This window comes from Podarcis bocagei (assembly GCF_964188305.1).
Source record: "Podarcis bocagei genome assembly, chromosome: 4".
Classification (NCBI taxonomy): Eukaryota; Metazoa; Chordata; class Lepidosauria; order Squamata; family Lacertidae; genus Podarcis; species Podarcis bocagei.
In genome coordinates this window covers 73,842,568-73,863,494 of record NC_138128.1, presented here as the reverse complement: position 1 = coordinate 73,863,494, position 20,927 = coordinate 73,842,568, and the positions used below count along the sequence as shown (strand labels likewise).

At 46.2% G+C, this 20,927-nt stretch overlaps 1 protein-coding gene and 1 long non-coding RNA gene across 3 annotated transcripts in view; one reads left to right on the top strand and one right to left on the bottom strand.

Moving 5' to 3' along the window:
- Positions 1-20,927, top strand: part of LOC308584799 — an 86,894-nt gene that overhangs the window by 50,130 nt on the left and 15,837 nt on the right. The window contains exons 4-5 of the long non-coding RNA XR_014007013.1: positions 11,603-11,860; positions 14,117-14,978. This is a non-coding gene — a long non-coding RNA (uncharacterized lncRNA). The remainder of the gene's footprint in view (positions 1-11,602; positions 11,861-14,116; positions 14,979-20,927) is intronic.
- The window catches only part of CHST3 (carbohydrate sulfotransferase 3), a 56,916-nt gene that overhangs the window by 28,126 nt on the left and 7,863 nt on the right, over positions 1-20,927 (bottom strand). Inside the window, exon 2 of one of the 2 annotated variants that reach the window (XM_081189688.1) lies at positions 17,283-17,422. In XM_081189688.1, the coding sequence (XP_081045814.1) occupies positions 17,283-17,399 (117 nt within the window). In that variant the 5' untranslated portion in view covers positions 17,400-17,422. Of the gene's footprint in view, positions 1-17,282; positions 18,063-20,927 lie in introns of those variants that run through there. The other variant, XM_081189687.1, reaches the window with a different exon arrangement.

The following is a 20,927-nucleotide window of genomic DNA, read 5'->3' as shown; positions in this document are numbered from 1 at the left end:
CAGAGCCTGGTAAGCAAGCTCTCTGCCTTACCTGGAAGGTAAGGATGATTGTGCAGGGCAATTCCAGGGGGGTGGTATGTATCTTTGCCTATATGTGCCATTCCAGAAATATAACCCCCATGCAAGACGTAGTAGTAGTAGTAGTAGTAGTAGTAGTAGTAGTAGTATGGAACCATGTAGGCCTCGCATGGTCAATTCACATTTCTGGCGTACAGTGGTACCTCAGGTTAAGTACTTAATACGTTCCGGAGGTCCGTACTTAACCTGAAGCACCACTTTAGCTAATGGGGCCTCCTGCTGCTGCCGCGCCGCCACAGCATGATTTCTGTTCTCATACTGAAGCAAAGTCCTCAACCTGAAGCACTATTTATGGGTTAGCGGAGTCTGTAACCTGAAGCGTATGTAACCTGAAGCATATGTAACCTGAGGTACCACTGTATCTGCATGCAGCTTTTACAGATGTTGATTTTTATATGTGACTATGCTTCATAAAGTATCATGTATCAGTCCAGCCGTGTGTTTTTTCCAATTAGATGTCAAGCTGAGGTCATATAGACACATGTGCATTTGAAATCTTGTGACATTTGAAATATCTTCCTCAAGGCAAAGGGGTCCTCAGTGTGTTGGCCAAATTCCAACATGAGTAATGAAGAATTTATCTACCAAAATGCTTCGTATGGCTGGAGCAAGGCATGACATTCTTTCACATAAAGTTGACAAAACTCCTGTTTGCTACAAGGCCTCCCTTTAAAAGGCACAGTCTGGTAGCTGACAGGGCACCAAGACTCCCTTAGCCTACCCTTTGTCCAAAGTCTCCTTGAACCATATATCTGATTCTGCAGTGTAGATGAGAACTAATGTATCCGGTTTGAGTTAAAGGAGTGTGCAGTGCTGAAAAACAGGGTTTTGGGGGGTTACCGGGTGGGGAGTATCAGTTTAGCAGAGGTGCTAACAAGTTCCTGCAGAGAGAACTGTGAACATTGCACTGATACGGCCTTGAATCTATCACTGCTTGTCTGTGTGCTTGCTTCTGTGCCCCAATAAATATATGTTTATAAATAGATTGTTACAAAAATATCTTTATTCCTTTCTCTCTGCCCTGTAAAGACTGTTGGGAACAGGGAAGTAGTGCGTGGAAACAACATCATAATTACTGTCCACTGCTAAATAATTATCACCACCTATTCCAGAAAAGTTGACACATCAAAAACAGTGCAGGTACTTTGAAAATAATGCCAACAGCTAAGTCAGCTGTGAAAATTTAATGAGGGAACAAGTGGAAAAGATGCACTATAGAATCTCATACGGAAGTCATACACTGACAAATTCTGATGTTTCAGTCCAAAAAGAGCAGGTGTGAGGTATTTGAGAGAATAAGTTCTGCTCCTCCAGCATATAGAACAAGTGGATAAGCATGACAACATCATGCTCAAGGATGTTTCCAATCACAGTTGAAAGAGATGAAGTTGAATGAGACAGTAAAGCAACTTAGGTACACCCTGGTCTATCCAGGGATGTAGCTACTCAATGAGTAGAGCTCCTACACAGCTCCTGGAAGGCCTGTAGTTGGAGAGCAGCTGTAGCTGCTGACCGTGAAATCGGCTGACATGAAAACTACTGTGGTGAGAAAATGGACATGTGGAGCCATAATTGCTGTGTTAAATGCTTCTACAAGTCTCCACGTTTTGCCAGATTTGAGATTCTGACATTCTGAAAAATGGAAGTGGTTATTATTATTTTTGAAAAAAGAATCACGTGAGGAACATAACATGATCCAGTCCCTTGGAGAGAATCAATCACTTGAAGGAAGCAGATGTTCACCGCTGGTAAACAGAGCCAGGAAAAGATATTTCAAATAATTAGGTGCCTGAATAAAAATTCTAGGCACCTAGAGGACCAGGTGCCTGAGATTTTTTCCAGCTGAACTTCCGTATTTGTATATTTGAACTTAAAATAAAAAGTAGGAACTAGGTGCAGCAGTAGAAAGTTTACCTTAAATTAAATCTATTTTTAAAAGCTTCCCCTTATCAGTCTCCCTCTGCAATAATCTTTATTAGAGAATGTAACACGTGCTCTCTCTCTCTTTCTCTCTATTTCAGTTACCTTCTTTAGTGCTGGATCAAAACTCCTCATTTACATGCTTGCTGTCTGGGTAAGGGAGGCAGAATTAAAAGTAATAAATGGCCTATTGTTAGCTGAAACAGAGAGAGTCTCTGTGCACCTTTTAACACTTCCCTCTTCGGATAAGCTGCTCCCAGCTGACGCTCAGCTTTCTGACACAGCTAATGTTCACTGAGATTTGAGATGTTTGGTTGGAGGGCAAGTGAAATGCAGCATATTTTCTCCCAAGAAGAAGTTGTTCAGTGTAACCAATGCACTAATGCAGACTGAAACTTCTTTACATGATTCAAAATTCATCGGGCTGGGGCAGGAAGATGAATAACATAACATAACACAGCTACCCATACCTTTCCATCACAGAGTACAAGGGGAGAACTTAAGATGATGCTGTTTCGCGCGGGCAGCCTTGGTTTTCGCATAGCATTATCAGCCCTGCTCTTAAAATATACAAAGAGGAGCAAGATGTCATGGACTGGCTAGATGCAGAGGAGTGGTGGAAGGTACCAGCTGGAGAACCCCCAAGGGAAGAAGACTCAGAGCCAGAGAGAGAAGATGGAGCAGACTGGGGATGGAGCAGAGGTGGGGAACTTCAGTCCTCTCAACTGCCTCAGAGAAGTGAGTTCTACTGGCAAGAGTTGCTGTGCTCTCTAGGCCAGTGTTTCCCAACCACTGTTCCGCGGCACACTAGTGTGCCGCGAGATGTTGCCTGGTGTGCCGCGGGAAAAATAAAAAAATTCGAAAGATTTTTTTTTTAAAAAAAAGTCAAATTTTCGATTGGGGCGCCGTCACTAGATGACCCCTGGGGTTCCCTCCCTCCCGCTCTGCGCCTCCCTCCTCCTCCTCCTCTGGGGAGGCCCTTCCTGGCTCTTGGCCAAGGCTTGGCGGCTGCCACTCACTCACTCGCTCGCCCACCCGTCCCTCCATCCCTGCACCCGGCCTCTCCCCCTCCGTCCCCGGCGCGGGGGCTGCCGGGATCCGTAGTCCCCTCGCCCTTGGGCTCCGCGCCCGCGCGGGGTGCGCGAACTACGTTTCCCAGCGTGGCCTGGCGGGCCGGGCGTTTTGTTTGAAGCGCTCTTCTCCCGGCCATGGAATGAGCGCGGCGGCGGCGGCCGGGCGGGCAGGGGCTCTTCCGCGCAGACCCCGCGCAGCCTGCCTGCGCCCCCGCGGAGATCGGGCGGCAGGATGGAGCCCGGGGATCCCCACGGAGGCGGAGCGGTGGAGGCGGAGGCTGCCCCCCAGGTAGGGCTGCGTCCGGGGTTTTTTATTTTTGCAATGTTGCATCCGCGCCGGAGGGGACGCATCGGACCGCGGGGAGACCCCTTGGTGGGCGTGCAAGGCAATGCATGCGTGCAGGCGTTGCATGGAGTGCAGTGCAATGCAATGGCAACGCGGCGCCCTGCATGCATGCATGCAACTTGCACCGGCGCTCCGGACTTGGCAGGTGAGGGGGGGTCCCCAGTGGGCGGCAGAGAGAGCCGGGAGGGCGAAGGGGAGCCGGGGGGGAGCAGCGCTGCTCCCCGAGCCGAGCCCGGGGGGAAACTTCGGCGTCGTTGCGCCGGTTGTTGGAAGTGGAGGCTGGCGGGGGCCCCTCACCTGCAAAACCTGGTCGCCTCTCATATATTTCGTGCATTGCATTCATCGCCCGCTTTCTCCTCCAAGGAGCTCCCGGGGGCGCGCGTGGTTCTCCCCGTGTTATCCTCGCAACAACAGCCCTGCGAGGTGGGTCAGGCGAGTGGCCCAAGGGAGCACCCAGGGATTGTCCTGGCCAGGTGGGGTGATTTGAACCCTGCTCTCTGCCCGGTCTTCGTCCTCATTTAGCCCCCACATGTGCATGACTGTGCATGACTGAGGTTTTCCCCCCTCGTCTTGGCTATGGTGTGAGTCTGTCCTGTTAATTAATGGGGTTCTGCCTTCGGAGAAGATGAGCCAGCCCTCAAGGAGGTGATTATGTAATTTGCTAGCAATTCATGTCCCTCCCGGCGTGGCGCTGCGCGCTGATGTCACGGGGCTGTAATGGTGGTGTGCCTCGAGATTTTTTTCATGAAACAAGTGTGCCTTTGCCCAAAAAAGGTTGGGAAACACTGCTCTAGGCATGGCCTCTGGAGCTGTCTTGTTTCCCTGAATAATGAGTTAACCTCACTGAAGCCGTGTGAGTTATTGCTGACCTGCTCCCGGCACCCACAGCTGTCACAACTAATGCCAGTGGTGAAGAATGCCAGTGGCCTAGCATGGTCTTCTCTCGTCTTGAGTGTGCCTAGACTGGAAGCTTACGCTTAGTGCCATTTCCCAGTACTCTGGGCTCAGAACTTTTCATTTGCAAGACAATTATAGCCCATTGAGACTAATTTCCTCTTTCTTGCAGCTGTGTGCTCTCACCATCCCACCTAATGAGGATAATTATAAATTAGCATATTTTGCCTTCTCTGTGGGGAATACATGTGCCTGGAATACTTTCTTCTGGAGAAATAAGAAAATGAAGAGTGTAGAGTTGATTTTTTAAAAATAAAGCAAGGTTTAAAAGAGGGAGGATGAGTCAGCCAACCAGCTGCTAAGGATGACTGCAAATATTAGCCCATTTATCTGTGCCTGTATCTAGGAGCCACCCTACAAGAAAGGAAGTACCTTTCATTACGCAGGTGACTAAGGAAACTCTGTGGAAGCATGAAGTCACATTTTCCCAAAATGACTCAGTGTTCAGCAAAATAACTCTGTGAAGTGAGAAAAACCATGGTCGTAGAATTATTTAATTGATTCACACTCCTTTTCTCCACCATCCACCTCTTTTTTATGTCTGAAAGCAGAGAAAGATGAAAACACAGTGGAAAATAATACACAGCTATGACTGCTCTGCTCCAACAAACTGTTCTTGCTCCCTGGAATTTGCCCGTGATGACAGGCTCCATGCAGCTTGTGTATTAATTAGCTGCAAGTAATAGGATCAGACCTGGTATCAAACAGAGAGAGTAGACTTTCCACTTCGGGAGAAGCCAAATTTGCCCCACATTTAAACAGGGGGTGACCTGGCTTAGCCTCTGGATAGAGAGGGATGATCTCCTGCCTATCAAAAGCACTTCTCTATACTGAACATGAATGCTGTCCTTTCTCAGCCACTCACAGTATAGCAGACAGCACTACTGGGGGGGTGTAGATTATGTTATGTTGTCAAGAGTGCCGCTGCAGCAGCAAGGACTGCACAGTGCCGTTCAATCTAGCCCAACCTCACCCGAACACAGCTGGGGAGGCAGTGAACTAGAGGCAAAGTGTAACTGTGCATAGCAGTCCAGATGCAGCCTTTCAAAATAGGCATAATTTTGGCAAGGAGGGCACAAAATAGAGGAACGTAGAAAGCTGCATTAGCAGATTTTTGGTTCAGCATTGTCTGCACTGATGTGCAGTAGCTCTCAGGATTTCAGGCAGGGGTCTCACCCATCCCTAGCCGGGAATTGAACCTGGAACCTTCTGCATACAAGGCAGAAGGTTCTGCCACTGAGCTGCAGACAGACCAGGAAGCATAAGCATCTGGGGAAGGCTCCCACCACCTTTTCCCTCCCTATAGGAATGAGCATGATGTGAGCCTCCAGGCTACAGCCCTTCCTGCAGACAGAGAGACCAGGAAGCATCAACATCTGGGTCAGGATTTCCCCACATTTCCTCCTCTGTAGGAATGACTATGACAGTGTCACTCCCCAGACACTGCAGCTGGGGCATTCACGAAAATAAATATAAAGGTTGGAAAGCCCTACATTAAAGAATTCACTATTCATTAGAAGAATTTTGAGAAAGCCACAAAAAAGTAAAAACAACCAAGACAGCAGACATCTAATTAACAGAGCAACTGGCTGGGCTATTTATATCATTGTTGGCTGCATATGATCAATTACCTGCAGTGGAGCTACAGGCAAGGAATAAGATGAAGGGCATGGTTTGCCTGTCTAGGCACAAAGGAAACTGCTGCTCCAGCCTGAGGGGACTGTCAAAGTTGCCTTGGGCATGGAGCATGTGCTGTGGTGTGTGAAACTAGTGCAGGCTGAGTTCCAATATGGACACTTCTCTTTGCAGAAAGAAAGAGAAACCTAGACAGCCTCTTCCAAGTTCTCAATTATCATTGTCCTGCCCTGCCCAAATATGTGGCCCTGATCTCATATGTCCTTAGCTGCTGCCCATCCTTACCTAGTATTCTTTTGGTGACAAAAGCATACCCATGCAAAAGCATTGCTAAGCAAACCAGTACAGCTCTGTCCCTAAAAAAGTATCTTTCATGATGACAGCCAAGGCAGCAAACTACAGAGTGAGTCTTGGCCCCGTGGAACATGTGTACTCTGTACCCACAAGGCCTCTTTTAAAGGACTCACCCTGTACATACCCAATGAGAGTGTGTGGTTTCAAATGCTCAGAATGCTCCTTTCGCTTAAACCAAGAGGGATAACTTTACAAACCATTATCACAATAGGGATGCAACGAAATGGAAGTTATGCTGGGTTATGATCCCATGCACAGCTACCTGGGAGTAAACCACATTACACATGGTGGAATACAGTAAGCAACTATTGCAGTTTCACTACATGAAAATGCTCGCTGCTTCAAAATGTTTGTGGGGGTTTTTTTTAGGATATCCATATAGCAAAGTTATACGACAACTTTAGACAAACAGTATTTTTGTATGGCACTCAATGAACATGAAAGCAGAAAGCATGGCATCATCACGAAGCCATAAGAAGTTTCACATTATCAGCCCTTGAAGCCACCACAGGTTGTGTTGATAGCACTGTCTCTAGCAGCAGCACCCTATCCCCAAATTCAACAAAGAACCAATGGTAGACTGGGCACTGTTCTCTGGCTTGCCATCCATGCTGATACCAAACTGAAGGATGCTCAGAATGCTTGCTTGCCTGGAGACAGAACTCACTCTGCATGGGGAAACTGAGGAAGTAGGTGTCAAAAAGGCAGAGGGAGGGGAGGGGTGGTGACCCCCCACCCCCAACTGGCATTCAGCCCTGAATATTTCTTCATCACATCCTGTGACTAAAGGAAGCAAAATTGTGCAAAATAAGCAAATGTGTGCACAAAATAAGCAAATTAATGTATTATTGCAGGATTCATTTTCTCTTGACATAGAACTGGGCTGCCTAGGTACAAAATTTGGATTTTCCAACACATGCACTCCAAACTGCTGCAATCAGGGGTTCAGAGCAGCATCAGAAAATGCTCATGTGAACTGACCAAAAAGGGAGATCTAACACATTATGTCAGGAACACCCGCTTATGAATCATTACCAGTAGAATCCTATGCACATCTGGTTAGAGTAGGCTGCGGAGTCCAGCCTAAGGCTGCAATCATATGCACACCTACCTGGAAGAAAGCCCCACTGTGATTAGTGGGACTTATTCCTAAGCAAACATGCATACAATTGGGCTGCATCAGAAAACTGGTGAGAAAACATCAAACTAGACGTACGGTCATAAAAGGAAAAATGTACTGTTGGCTGCATAGCAATTCTCAGCTTATGTGATATTTAGTTGTAATCTGTTTGCTTTATAGTCTCACACCACTGCACATATATTTCTGGCTTTTATTCTTTTATACTGAACTGTGTAGGAATTTTCTAAGGTACTGCAAATGTATTAGACGCCCAGTCAATGGTGGGAGTGGTGAAATATACAGCATGGCCTAACTTGCCTTTCTGATACAGGAATTTTCAAATGCGTAGATAAAGGGTATTCTGGGGCTATTACAAAAACCCTTAACTCTGCATTTAGAAAGCCCTTTCCCTGTTGCTATTCCTAGGGGCATGGGGCATTTGGCAGAGTGGTCTTTCTCATCCGAAAAGCACTACATGTCCCAAAACAGTCTGTTACTTTCTTCTCTTAACCTTCTGACAGAACCACCTTACTGTTCATGCTAATGATGTTCATGTTCAGTGGTGGTCATATGTGCATGCTTGCAGACACCCGGGACGTCATAAAGACTAGAAAGATGTTCACCAAGCAATGAGTATGTTTGAAATCTGCAGCCTATCTCAACTTCCCACTTCCAGTTTTTCAAACATGCAAACAGAGAGAGATGGCTGGTCCAAGGGTTGGAAATTCCACAAGGGTCCTTAACTAGGCACTGAGAGAAGGTTCTTCTTACTGCTGTTCCTGGGTGAATGCAGCATCTGTTAGGTTTTGGCTCTGGTGAAAGGTCTGCAATTTCCCAAAGCCAGTCTATTACCTTTTCATCCTACTCATCTTTCAGTCAGGATCTAACTCAGCCCACAGCAGTGAAGCAGTTCATGCTTGGAACCTTGCTTTCATTCTTGTGTATATTATTTGTATTTTTTATATGTTTAGAGAAAGCTGTAATTACACAATTTAAAGCCCTTTCATCCATTTTTCTCTGCCAAGAAGCCAATGCAGCTTTTGTTTGTTTTTCCTTTGTGCATCTGCAATCATTCTGCAAGCCCAATGGAGTACAGCAACGAAGAGGATGCAAGCAGGCTGACAGTGCAATCCTATGTGCGTTCACTCAGAAGAAACTTCCAGAGTTTTCAATGGGGTTCAGTTCCAAGGAAGAGCGCATAGGACTGCGGCCTCAATCCAAACTCAACATAACTGACTTTTAAGTAGATGTGCACAGGATTTTACTGTTAATGTTACAAGCCCATTTCAACTGAAATCTCTGGTGGACTTGGCAGGGTGGCATTAAGGATCAACTAGACCACACAGAGGCACAGAAAGAAAATATAATTAAAAAGCAAAAAAGAAGAGAGAGATTAGTGTTTCCTTGCCTAAGTTAAGCTCTTCTTTCCTGCAACAGCTGTCTGAAGGAAAAGTCATCATAACCCTGAAGGGACAGTAAAGGAGAGGCTTAATGCCAAAGCTTCTTAAAATGAAAATGAACTACTGCTTGCCTCAAAACGATCCTCGCAAATAAAATTTTGAAAAAAACCACATGCATAAATAATGTGGACATTCTATGCCTTCAACCCACTTCTACCAGAATGAGTCTGGAAAGAGAAGATGTTCCCTTTCACAAAAACCAAAACAAAATCGCCTTGGGAAGAAATCTATTCATATGTGGACTCCTGGTGAGTCATCTGTGTACTTGGACTTGGGATAATATCTACAAGTGATGAGTAGGGAGACAGAAAGAGGCAGCAAGTAGATTTGAATCCTGATTGTGCAATGGCTGCCTAGAGCCACGAGTACGTTACCCTAGATCAGCCGGGATGCAGGTAGCGTCACTCAGTAGGGCTGATATCCTACCCCAATGCAATACATATAATGCAACATCCTTTCCTTGAAAAAGCAGTGACCTCACATTCTATTCTTGTGCCACCACTTTCCCACAAAGAACCCTTGTAAGCGTAGTACTCCAGGACTGGCGCTAATCAGAAAGAGGGAGAGATGAAACAGTAATCTCTTCACCCGTGCTACACATTCAGAAATTGAAAGAATTGGGAAGAAAAAGCCACACAGATATCCTACAACTGTAAAATCGATAACTCAGCTCTGACATTTTCTTTTCGCTATCTCTCTGAAGTTCAAGGAAGGTCATCTTCAGGGTCGTGCTTGTTTATTTTCCTCAGAGACCATCTCTTTAACTTCCTTGTCAAAATCCACTGGAGGTGGAAGACTCCTTTCTTATTTTTCTCTCACAACCCACTGGAGAACACCACCACATCATTACACACCTCTGCTCAGAATGGCGCATCTGACAAAAAACATTGTACCTAATGTTGGGGGGGGCGCATTTCCCCCCTACAAAAACTCTCACAAGAGCAATTCTACATGCATGGAGTAGTCCATGCTCAATGAGGGTTTTCCCCATGAAACTAACCCCCATCTTGCCACTTGCGAATGGTGCAGTGTGTTTTTTCTTAATCATTCTGACCCAACTTTAAACTCTGCTTTTTGCCAGCTTTACTCCTCTGTTCACACTAATACCTAGCTAGCAATGATTTTCTCTTCTCCTTCCCACCACGTGTTTTGGTTTTACAATCCCATGCCACATCCCCCCCCCGGTAACATTAATCCAATTAAATTTCATCCAGAACCTTCTTTTAAAAACACAGATACGTTTAAAAAAAGAACTTGAGATACAGCTTGGCAGGAGGGGAGAATGACTCTGTGATTTGCCACAAGGACTAACCGGTCAGCGTTACACAGAGCAGACCGAAGAGGCAGGAGAGTGTGGCTTTGGGCCTATCACAAAGGCCAGCCAATCAGCGCTCTGCATAATTGGGCTTCTCCTGGAAAAAGAAATGGTTGCTTCCAGCTTGATTCTCTGAGGAAGGTTATCTGTTTAGCAAAGAGAGAGGGGGGGGGGGAACTAAGTGCATTTTCCCTGTGGGCTCATCACTCATGCTATGTATACCTAAATGGCACCCTTAGAGATTACACAGCAGACCTCAGGCTGGAGGTGGTGTTAAGTGAAAAACATGATGTCTTACATGCCATGGTCTGCAGACCACCAGGAATGGCTGGGAAACTTATTGCTAAGCCGTGAATTCGCCCAAGAGCAGGAGGCTTTGGCCTTAGAATTCCTGCCGTTAAAGACAACAGAGGTGCATCTGGCTGCTGCTCCTCTGCTTCCTCCTACAGCAAAATACAATGTTGGCTTGCTCTGTTCACACTCTTCCCTGCTGTGCCTTTAGGGCATGTTCAAAACCACAAACCTACATCTGCGTCTCAACAAACTGTTTTTCCAGGTTGGGATATTCTGGTTTCAAACACTGTGTTGCTTTTTTGGGGGGGAGATTATTTTTATAAAACAAATTCCTTCTCTCCCTATACTGTAAAATATGTGCCCACAGATTGCTACTCGGCTGTTATGGGAAAGGGGTGGGGGAGTGAAACATGCCCCTTTTGACTTGATTTTTTCCCACCCTCCCTTACAACCGAGAGCCCAGAGAAGCCACTGAATGGGACGCCTGTTCCTTCAAGCTAATTTGGAATCTGTGTTTGCTTCTGTTTTACCACCTTAAAGCAGCTAGTGTGCTCAGTTTCCCCACCACCACCCCAAGGCAGCTCTTGGGAGGCAAGGAAGTGCTAAGAAAGAATTCCTTCATGTAAATCAATCCATTGTCATATTCCTGGTGAACGCTGAATATCCCAGCATCTGGGGGTGAACATTTCCAGGAAACCTTGCTCCATTTCCAGTCCAAGCATCAAGTCGGGTTTGTAAAAGATACCAGGAAAAATAATTGTTTTTTCAACATCCACTTTGGGAACCATAAACCTCCCCAATTAGTAGGTGGGAAAGGCACTGAGCACTAATACCATGAGGGAGCAAGGGCTTACCCAATCGTTTCCCTGCCCACGCCCGGGACTCTAAGGTAGGATGAAACACTGCAGTTTACATATACACAACACCCTATTCACCGGTTTGAATGAGGGATTTATGTGGATAATGCTTCTGAATACTAACAGGAATTACCCACAGAAGTCCTCACATGCTCTCTCTGAAGAATATACCCATGTGTCTGTCTCTCCGTCCCAGAATTTGGCTGCAGCGATCAACTGTGTCAACAGAAGTCATAGCTTCCAATCACAGCGGCTGAGATCCAAGCTGGAAGAGAAATACCATGGATGAAATTTACGTGAACCTGCCTCTGCCAGCCCTGAAGCAGAAGCCTCCCAGGAACATTCAGATCCAGAATGATGCCCAAGCTCATTTTTTTCACTACTGAGTGATTTTGTGGAGGATGGAAGGAGAACTTTCCACACCTAAAGATAGAAGGTTGGCCTGAAGGATTAGGTAATTGCTGGATAATTCTGAGCAAGTCCCCTTTTCCAGGGTCTGGCACATTCTGGACAGTAGCTAATTGTCTAGGTGATAACATCATGTCCCTTTCCAAAAACGAAAACACAAAGTCACCTTTGAATTTCACTTGCCGGTTAATATATACATGGAACAGCCATCCAAATTATTTTCTTCCTTTTTTTACTGGAGAATCCTTTTATTACTAGTATCATTTCTAAATGGTAGAACGTTTCACTGTTGTCTTCACAATAATTCTGGTAATCAGGAGAAGCTCAGACACAGGGCTTTCTTCAAATCTTTCCAATGTAGGATACTCTTACATCAAAATCCAGTAACCTATGCAATGCGTCATGGCGGCTCTTTTAAATATTTCTATGTACACCGCTGCTATCCCTCAAAAATAAATAAATCACAAATTAAAACCACATAGTCAAGAAAAGGCTGGTGTAGCCTGTTGTTGAGGCCACAGCCTGCCAGCTAAGGAATGAATCAATAAACAGGCAGTTAAACAGATGAGAACATGGTTTTTTAAAAAAAAATTGAAAGAGAAGCAGAGGAGATGTGTAGGACCAGATATCAGTGTAAAATCAGAATGGCATTTGTCATGACTCTAAAGGCAGGATATAGTTACAAATTCTCTCAGTCTTCCTCCCTCAGGACAGAAGCCGATCACTAATGGCATGTCCTCCTGGAGGCTTCTGGGTAGTGTGAGAAGCAGCACCTCCAAAATAAGAAGTGTGATTTTGCACACTCACAATACTCCTCCTTGTGTGCAGATTGCCTTGCAACTAGCTCATAACACCCTGAATCCAAAGAGTGGAAAGGCAGGCATTTGTGTGGACTGAGCAAAAAGTATTATAAGTTTTGTAGCAATCAGGTATGCCTTTAAAAACTGACGTCCGCATTGAGATCAGGGTGAAAATATATGAACTGAGACCACAGTGCGAATGTAGGTGTATGATTGAAGCACTTTTCTTTGAAGCGTTAATATCATAATTGGAAGAAAATTAGTACATGAGCTGGCAACGTGAATTACAGTCTTTCTCTAATGTGACAAGAAAAGAGTCCATAACTCGCTTAATCTACAAATCTACATATGTTCCTTTGTGAAGGAGCAGGGTCGGGGAGAGCTGTTAACTGCATGTGCTGCTGCTATCTTCCTTTCATTTCATGTGCTGTGTCTTCTTCCTTCATTTCTTGTGGAAAGCTAGAACCTCTTTAAAGAGGAGCTAACCATCCGGCAATTGATTTGGGCAAATGTTCTCCATAACATCCCTCATCCAAACTTCCCAACTTCTCGCCTTGCCCTCTACTCCTTCAGTGCCACAATTTGCATTTTGAAAACTGGTTAAAGGTAAAGGGACCCCTGACCATTAGGTCCAGTCGTGGCCGACTCTGGGGTTGTGGTGCTCATCTCGCTTTATTGGCCAAGGGAGCCGGCGTAAAGTACAGCTTCCGGGTCATGTGGCCAGCATGACTAAGCCGCTTCTGGCGAACCAGAGCAGCACACAGAAACAGCGTTTACCTTCCCGCTGGAGCGGTACCTATTTATCTACTTGCACTTTGACGTTCTTTTGAACTGCTAGGTTGGTTAGGCGCAGACAAATCCCACCACTGCACCTTGCAAATTTCTAATGCTAATTTCTATCCGGAGGGCAAATATTAAGTCACCACTGAGCTTGATCAGTCATAGCTATGTAGCAATTCCATAGGAACATCTCAGAGCATTTCACTCCTTTCTTTTTGCTCTCAAATGATGGCCTTAAGTGCAGAGGTGACAAGCTTTCCTTGAGCAAATGCATTGGGCTTTTTTTGTTTTTTTGTTTTAAGTGGCCCTCATCCTGGGAAGCGTATTCTCATGCATACAAGAAAGGTATGTGCAAAAATGTGGGCCAAGACTAGTGCCAAGGCAGTGAGGAGGAAACTGGGCTGAAATGACAAGAAATGCAACAAGAAGAGCTAGTACAGGCACACCCTAACCATCCTTTGTTCCCATCAGCTTTCAAAGCGTGAGCCTTCCTTTTCACTCCAATGAATGTCTTCCCTTATTTAGTCAATTAAAGATCATTGTTACAGGAGACCCTCATCTGGCAAAAGCCTATCATATGCTGTAGTCCTCTAGTCCAAACAAAGGCTTTATCGTGCCTTTGCGCCTGTCATTTCCTACCACCAGTATTGCTTCTATTGAAATCTGCTGGCAATTTACATTATGTATGCGGTTTTGGTTTTAATGAAGCGTTTCTTTTTCAGACAAAGCATCTGAAAAGCTTGTCTGTAGAAAACACATATTGTATTCCAAAGTTGGAAAATAAAGAACTTCAACCTTACAGATTGGAAGGCCCATAGGGACTGCTAACATTGCTACCAAATGTATAATTGCTTACAGAGATGAACTATAGAATTTGCTTGGATTTCTCACCTTCAGTTAAGTCTGACTTATTCCTTATCTCTCAGCAGCATCATATGATAAAACCCATTGAGTGTGAACCATGTCTATTTTATATTTTCCCACACAACATACACTAACATTTAATGAACTGATAATGATGAAGATGGGGACAGTAATGGTGTAGCAGCTTTAGGCTGCATACACACCAGACTTTTAAAGTACATTCAAAAACATCCCCCATTAATTCTGAGAACTGTAAGTCTCTTTGGGTTGTCTTGGAGTGACTAACAAATTTACTAAACAACAACAATAATAGCTTGCAACTCACAAACCACAATTCCCAGCACCCTTAACAAGGCAGGGGGTGAAAATGTGTTTTGAATGAGCTGGTATGGGTGCAGCCATAGGGTTGGATTAGGACCTGGGAGAACAGGGTTCAAATCCCCACTCAGTCCTGAAGCTCACTGGGTGACCTTGGGCCAGTCACTGTCTCTCAGCCTGACCTACCTCACAGGGTTGTTATGTGGGTAAAACGGAGAGGGGGAGAACCATGTACTCAAGCTCCCTAGAGAAAAAGTGGGGTGTAAATGTACACAAATACATTTGGATGTTGTCTTCTATGTCTTTTGCAGAAGAACTTCCGTCTAGTGGCTATGGCTATGACTATCAGTAAAAGTTGTGTGTGCAGAATTCAGCTTCCTAAACAAATTAACCAGGAAAAAAGTAAGTTTCTGTACTTTGGCACTTACGAAGTTATACTTGAAAACGTGTGGCCAATGCCCAGAGAAACTGCAGAAATCAAAGGATTGCAGAACAAAACTTCCAGTGGTCAGGAATGAGGCTGCTACTCTTCCATGACTAGGCAGAAACACTATAACCTATCCTTCCCACCCACTATAAAGCAAAATGTGCAAAATCACACCGAATAAGAGGAGTTATGCCATTATGGTATATTTGCAAAATGAGTGTGTCACAGGATTAATTTTTTGCTAAGAAATTTGGGTTACATTGATGCAGGATTCTGATTTAAGTGCAGAATTTACACAGACCTGATCTGTTCTACTTGGATTTCTCTGATTATTTTTTTCATCATCTCTTGCGATTTCATCCTTCTGCCAAACATATTGGATTATGTCTTAAATGCAGAAGGTCTGTGGGGTCGGGTATCACTTCGGAGTAAAAAAAGGGCAACAAAAGGTCTTGTTCTTGGAAATTCTGGCAACGGATACCATTTTACTCTTATGATATGATTCTGGTAATCTCCGCAGATACTTCCCATTTGCTTTTCAGATCAGTGCATCATAACCCACAAGACAGATGGCATTCATGCACCACAATAACTCCCCTGCAGTCCACACAGCAGTTTAGGTACCTTGCAAGTTTGGTGGGCAGAACGATGAACCTGCGCACTTTCATCTCTGAGAACTTGGTTAACTCCCTGCCCAGAAATAAAACGCATGTGAGACTGTTCCCGTCCCCATCCCCCCCCAGTGACTGCACCACTTTAGAAAACAGGTGTGGGGCTGTCATGGTTAAATGCTTCTCCATGTCAATAACTTTATACAAACAGAAAGCTATGATTTGAGGAAGAAAATTGTATGCCAACGTTCTCTCTTTAACATGATTGTCCTTAACGCTCAGGAAGTTTCTGCTGCAGGGGAATACATCTCCAGTATTATTTAGTGGTAATGTGATGGAAGGACTATACCACATGCCCCCAGTATTATGTAGTGATGTCACGGAAGGACTATACCACAATACCTTTTCTGAATGTTTGCACTGATTGCCAATGGTTTCAGTTCCCCATCAGTAAAGCAGGCACCATAGTCATTTTGTTATTCCCAAAGGACAGGAAATATAATGCAAGAGAGGACCATTTCACGTGTAACAAATTCTCTGGACAATAGCTACTTACATGCAGAAATGGTGTGAACTCCAATACATATCTATTTTGCCAGATGTACACATGGTGATATGAAAGTGTGTACATTTATCATACATTATAAACTCCATATGAGTTATTGCTACATAGAACTAGCCTTTGTTTAGAAAACATTTGATACCATCCCTATTGACTGCCCTGAGACCTGTGGGTATAAGGTGGTATACAAATTTAATTAATGATGATGATGGAATGGGAGCACCCTTACAAAGCTGACATTCATTTCAATGGGGCTGATGCAGAATAAACTCCTGGTGAACTATGCCCTTCGTTTTGTCTGATGAGGCCTTGAGAAACATACTTTTGTTCGTTCGGACCAGCAACTAATCTCTGAAACACAGCGCTCAAGTTGCTTGTCTGAAAACTCCCATTCAGCACCACAACCTTCTGGTTAGGAAGAGCCTTGTACAATTCAAAAGCCCACATCTTGCATCTTACACCAATATGTGACCCCCCCCCAAAAAAAACCTAACAACTTCGGGTAAAGTCTCCCTCCTTCTGTGTTTAAAGCGCCAATATGGACCATTTTCTGCTTCAGCAATACAACAGGCAGTGTCAAAAATAACATCTACGGGCACAATCCAAAAGTTAAGCCCGTCCAAGTCCTATGGGTTTCATTCAGCGCCAGAGATTTAAAACACGCGTATTTCTATCACCGAAACAATGCAACTTTAAAGGTGCTTTGCTCTCTACCCATCGAGCCCTATAATCAAATAAATCCAACTTAGGAACCACAGGAAAACAAAAGCCTGCTGCTACTTTCTCTTCCTACAAAACTTCGCGAGCCGCTTGGGAATTTGGGGGTATCTCTCTCTCTTTAAAGGAAGGAAAGCCCCTTGTCCTGCTTTCCCAGCATCAGGATGCGCCATCAGGCTTGGCTCCTTCCCTCCCGACACATCCGAGAAGCTAGAAACCCATCAGCGCACAGCACAAAAGGACTCGTCCGCCACCGAGAAACAAAAGAGCGTGAAAAGCGGCAGAAAGAAGACAAGGGCGCAGCCGGCCGGGGAAGCCCCGCGTGGCAGCGCGCGGGAGGCGCGGCTCGGGCGCGAGATGTCTCGCCTCCTCCTCCTTCTCCTCCTTACCCGGACGCGGGATCCTCGCAGCCTCTTTCCAAGGGAAGGGCCGGCTCCGGGAAGCCTTTGTCCCGAAAGGGACTTCGAGGCAGCCGACGGCAGGAGCAGCAGCAGCCTGGGGACCATCCACTCCGGCTCGCCGTCTTTTGCTGGAAAGGTTCCCCCTCTGAGGCGCGGGGTGCGCGAGGTCAGGCGGGAGGGCGCGCCCTGGGGACGAGGAAAGGAGTCCCTCCTCCTCCTTCTCCGCCTCTCTCCGGCTTCCCCTCAGAAGACGCGCGCTCCTTTCCTTGGCCGGGGTTCCTGGAGCGCTTCCCCAGCGGCCCGGCCGCGACGTGCGCTTCAGGGGGAGCCCGCGGCGAGGCCGGGGAGAAGCGCTGCCTCCGGCGAGGGAGAGTTGCAAAGTGTTCGCAAAGTCGCTGCATCCCCTCCCGGCTCCGGCTGCTCCCGCCCTCGCTCCCTCAGCTTTTGCAAGCGGAGGGGGAGACAGGCAGCGGGAGAGAGAGAGAGCCCAGCTCCACCCCGCCGCCGCCCCCTCCCCACTTCGCTCCTTCTTGCGCGCGCTCTCCCTTCCCACCCTCCCTCTCCAGGGAGTAGCCGGCTAACAAGGACCCTTCTGTTGGCTTTGTCCAAGACCCTCGCCGACAAAATATGCGGCTACGTTGCTGGGGCGCTTGCGTGCTGCTGGCGGGAGCGAGGAGCCGCGCTGCACGAGGGGTGCTTTGGGGTTGCTGGGTTTTTGTGCGGAGCCGGAGAGAAAAGGCGCCACTTTCATCCTGCCCGTGAGTTGTGGGTGTGCATCTGTGGGCCGCCGCTGTCCAAAAGTGCACCTCCAGGCGTGGGGTGGCGGGGAATGATTGACAGCAGATCTTGCCGGGAAGGGTGTGATTCAGGGAAAGGAGCTCGGCAGGCTTGTAGTACGTAGTGTCAGGGTTCGGCCCTTCACTTGCAAGCCTCTGGTGTAGGGATGGACGCCGCCTGGAGCACAAGAAGCCCTTTAATGATACCGTCAGGTTGAGTGGGAGCTGGAACTGGAGCTGGAAGCATGCACTAGTGCTCAGATGCCGGGAAATGCTTGCAAAAAGCGATGCCAAATGCAGTGGCCAAATATGGCCAAAGATGTGCGAAAGGCATCCCCAGAGGGCCACCTTTCAAATGAGAGGCACTTCCATGGAACTATGAACAGGAAGCCTTTTTTACGGCAGAAATACCGGCAGCCAGGGCTAAAGCAGCACTCGCACAAAATTTGCTTTTGTGTGAGTTGTCGTAAACTTGAGAGCATCCCCACCCGCCCTGAAAACAGTTGTACCATGCTGGGTTTGCTGTGCGTGATGGTCTTCTACATAGTCTTTACTTCTCATACAGCACATCGTGGCTGGTGTTCGTAGGAAGCAGGCATATCAAGGCAAGGGATTGCCCCAGAGACGTTATGCATGGAGATGCTCTACCATTGAGCTATGGTCTTCCTCCCATACATTGATTAGCCACAGCCACCCAGTTTCCTAAGGTGCATACACACAGTGAAAAAGCTATGTGGCAGGTCATGTTAAAATATAAACTCTTGCACCACCCACCACTGGCTGCCACACCTAATGGCATGTCACCTCCTGTCAACCTACCATCACAAAAGACACTTGGGGCCCAAAGTGTCTTTACCCCAATCTGCAGTTTTACAGTGTTTCTTACACAGCTTCTGTGTACAATCCACAGGAAGCAGGTTTGATGTGTGTGTGCTATGAGGAAGTTTAACAGGATGCATCCCTCTACTCAGGAGTCACCAACATGGGGCCCACCAGCCACATAGGTACCTGCAAATGCCTTCCCTGGGAACCCAGAATCTCTCCCCCACCCATGTTGAAATTCAGCTTAGAAGAACCACTACAATAGTGGTGTGTTCTTGGATGCAGTGTGTGTATGTGTGTGTAGATATGTCCACAGGCTCCAAAAGCTTGGCACCCCCTGCCCTGCACGCTCATTCCACCGTGGTTATTTCTGGCTACATCTTGCCTTGCATTTTCTGGAAGTGACTAAAGCAGCTTTCTTGTGGTGATTCTTCAGGGCAAGGAGCCTAACTTTGCCCATATGCATTACATCCTATACTTACCCAGTATTCCTTCCTCTACTAATCCCAATCTTTCATTGGCTTTGCCTTCATGCATTAAGAAAACTGATCCACCTTCCACTGCTGCCTTTGCAAAGGCTTCCCTGATCATCTTTCACCTTCTTCACCCTAGGGACCAAGCATCCATTTATAGATGCATGAGGGCTTGTGTTTACACAGCAGGACTTTCAATTTGTTTTCCTTTTAAAAAGTCCTCTACTTGCCAAAGCAGCAATTTATGTGGCAAAGGAAGATGGGGCTTCTGTTGGGAGGGAGCTGTTCTACATGTACAGTATAGACCTAGTAGTTGGGGAGGGGTTGTAACCTTACTGCGGGGACACATCACATTCCTGCTGGGGGTAGTTTGTCCACCTTTGGTCCCCATCCTGTGCTCAGCTCTCACCTGCATCTCCTAAAAGCAATCAGCATGCAACAGTGGTCACACACCCGAAACGGCTTCATATGGCTGACTAAACCAGGTGAGGGTAGCTAATGGGTCTCAAACCCTTTCTGAGTTAGGGACTTCCCCTGCATGTGAAGACAGACTGGTGGATTGCACTTGCTTGTAGAAGAAAGTGAGGGCAGATGCTGCTTGTCAACCTGGGAAGGTAGCCCATCTCGGAGAAGGAAAACTCTGATCCTAAGCCTCCACTGCCTTGTTTAAGAACACGTACCCAAGTTTGCTTGTTTTCCTCTGCCCTCCCCATCCCTTGTTCCTTATGTGGCATCTTTTTTTAGATTGCAAACCTGGTGGCACTTTAGGACACTCTGGGAGCTTTGTTGTTGTTGTTGTTGTTGAAACATCCGTGGAAAATGCTTTAAATTTAATGAATTATAAATACTATGTGCTAAACAGTTACTACTCACACATATGTGTATCTGCACCAATGCATCCCTAGATAAATGTGTCTGGACTGCATGATATCCCCAGTTGCAGATTTTTTGAACTATCCTTTAAGCACCAAAATGGCTCTGTCTGAAAATGGTATTTCCAAAGTAATCAGGCTCTAGTAGATGAGCCATGGCTTTGAACTACTCAGTCTTTCCATATTTCCCAATCATCTGCCTTTGGCAGCTTTTTTGTCATCCATCCCTCAAGCCTCACCCTTTGCCACAGGCTTGAAACAGTGGGTTTTTTTGTTTTTAACAGCATAGCACAGGCTCAGATATAAGAATAATAGTAATCCCCCGCTGGTTTAGCAAGAGGTCAACAAATTCAATTTCTCGCCCTAGCATCAATTTTAAATTGGTTCCTGGCTCGCAGCCACAGGAGCCTGCCAGACTGATGGAACCATAGGTGTAATGTGACTTCTGAGGTTGCTGCACCTCTGTGAGGGATTTTCTTCTTCTTCTTTGAGTTCTTGAGAAAATGGAGTTGGTTGTTGCATGCTACTACAGTCACACAATGCCCTCTGTGCAACATGAATTTAAAAGGATGCAAATGAGTTATGGCTGTCGTGTCACACAAAAGAAGAATTGTGTACATTTTGAGTAAGTTGCGGGTTTGCAGGTGATGTGCAGGACCCCAAATGTTTATTGTTGGTGCAATGGTTTTG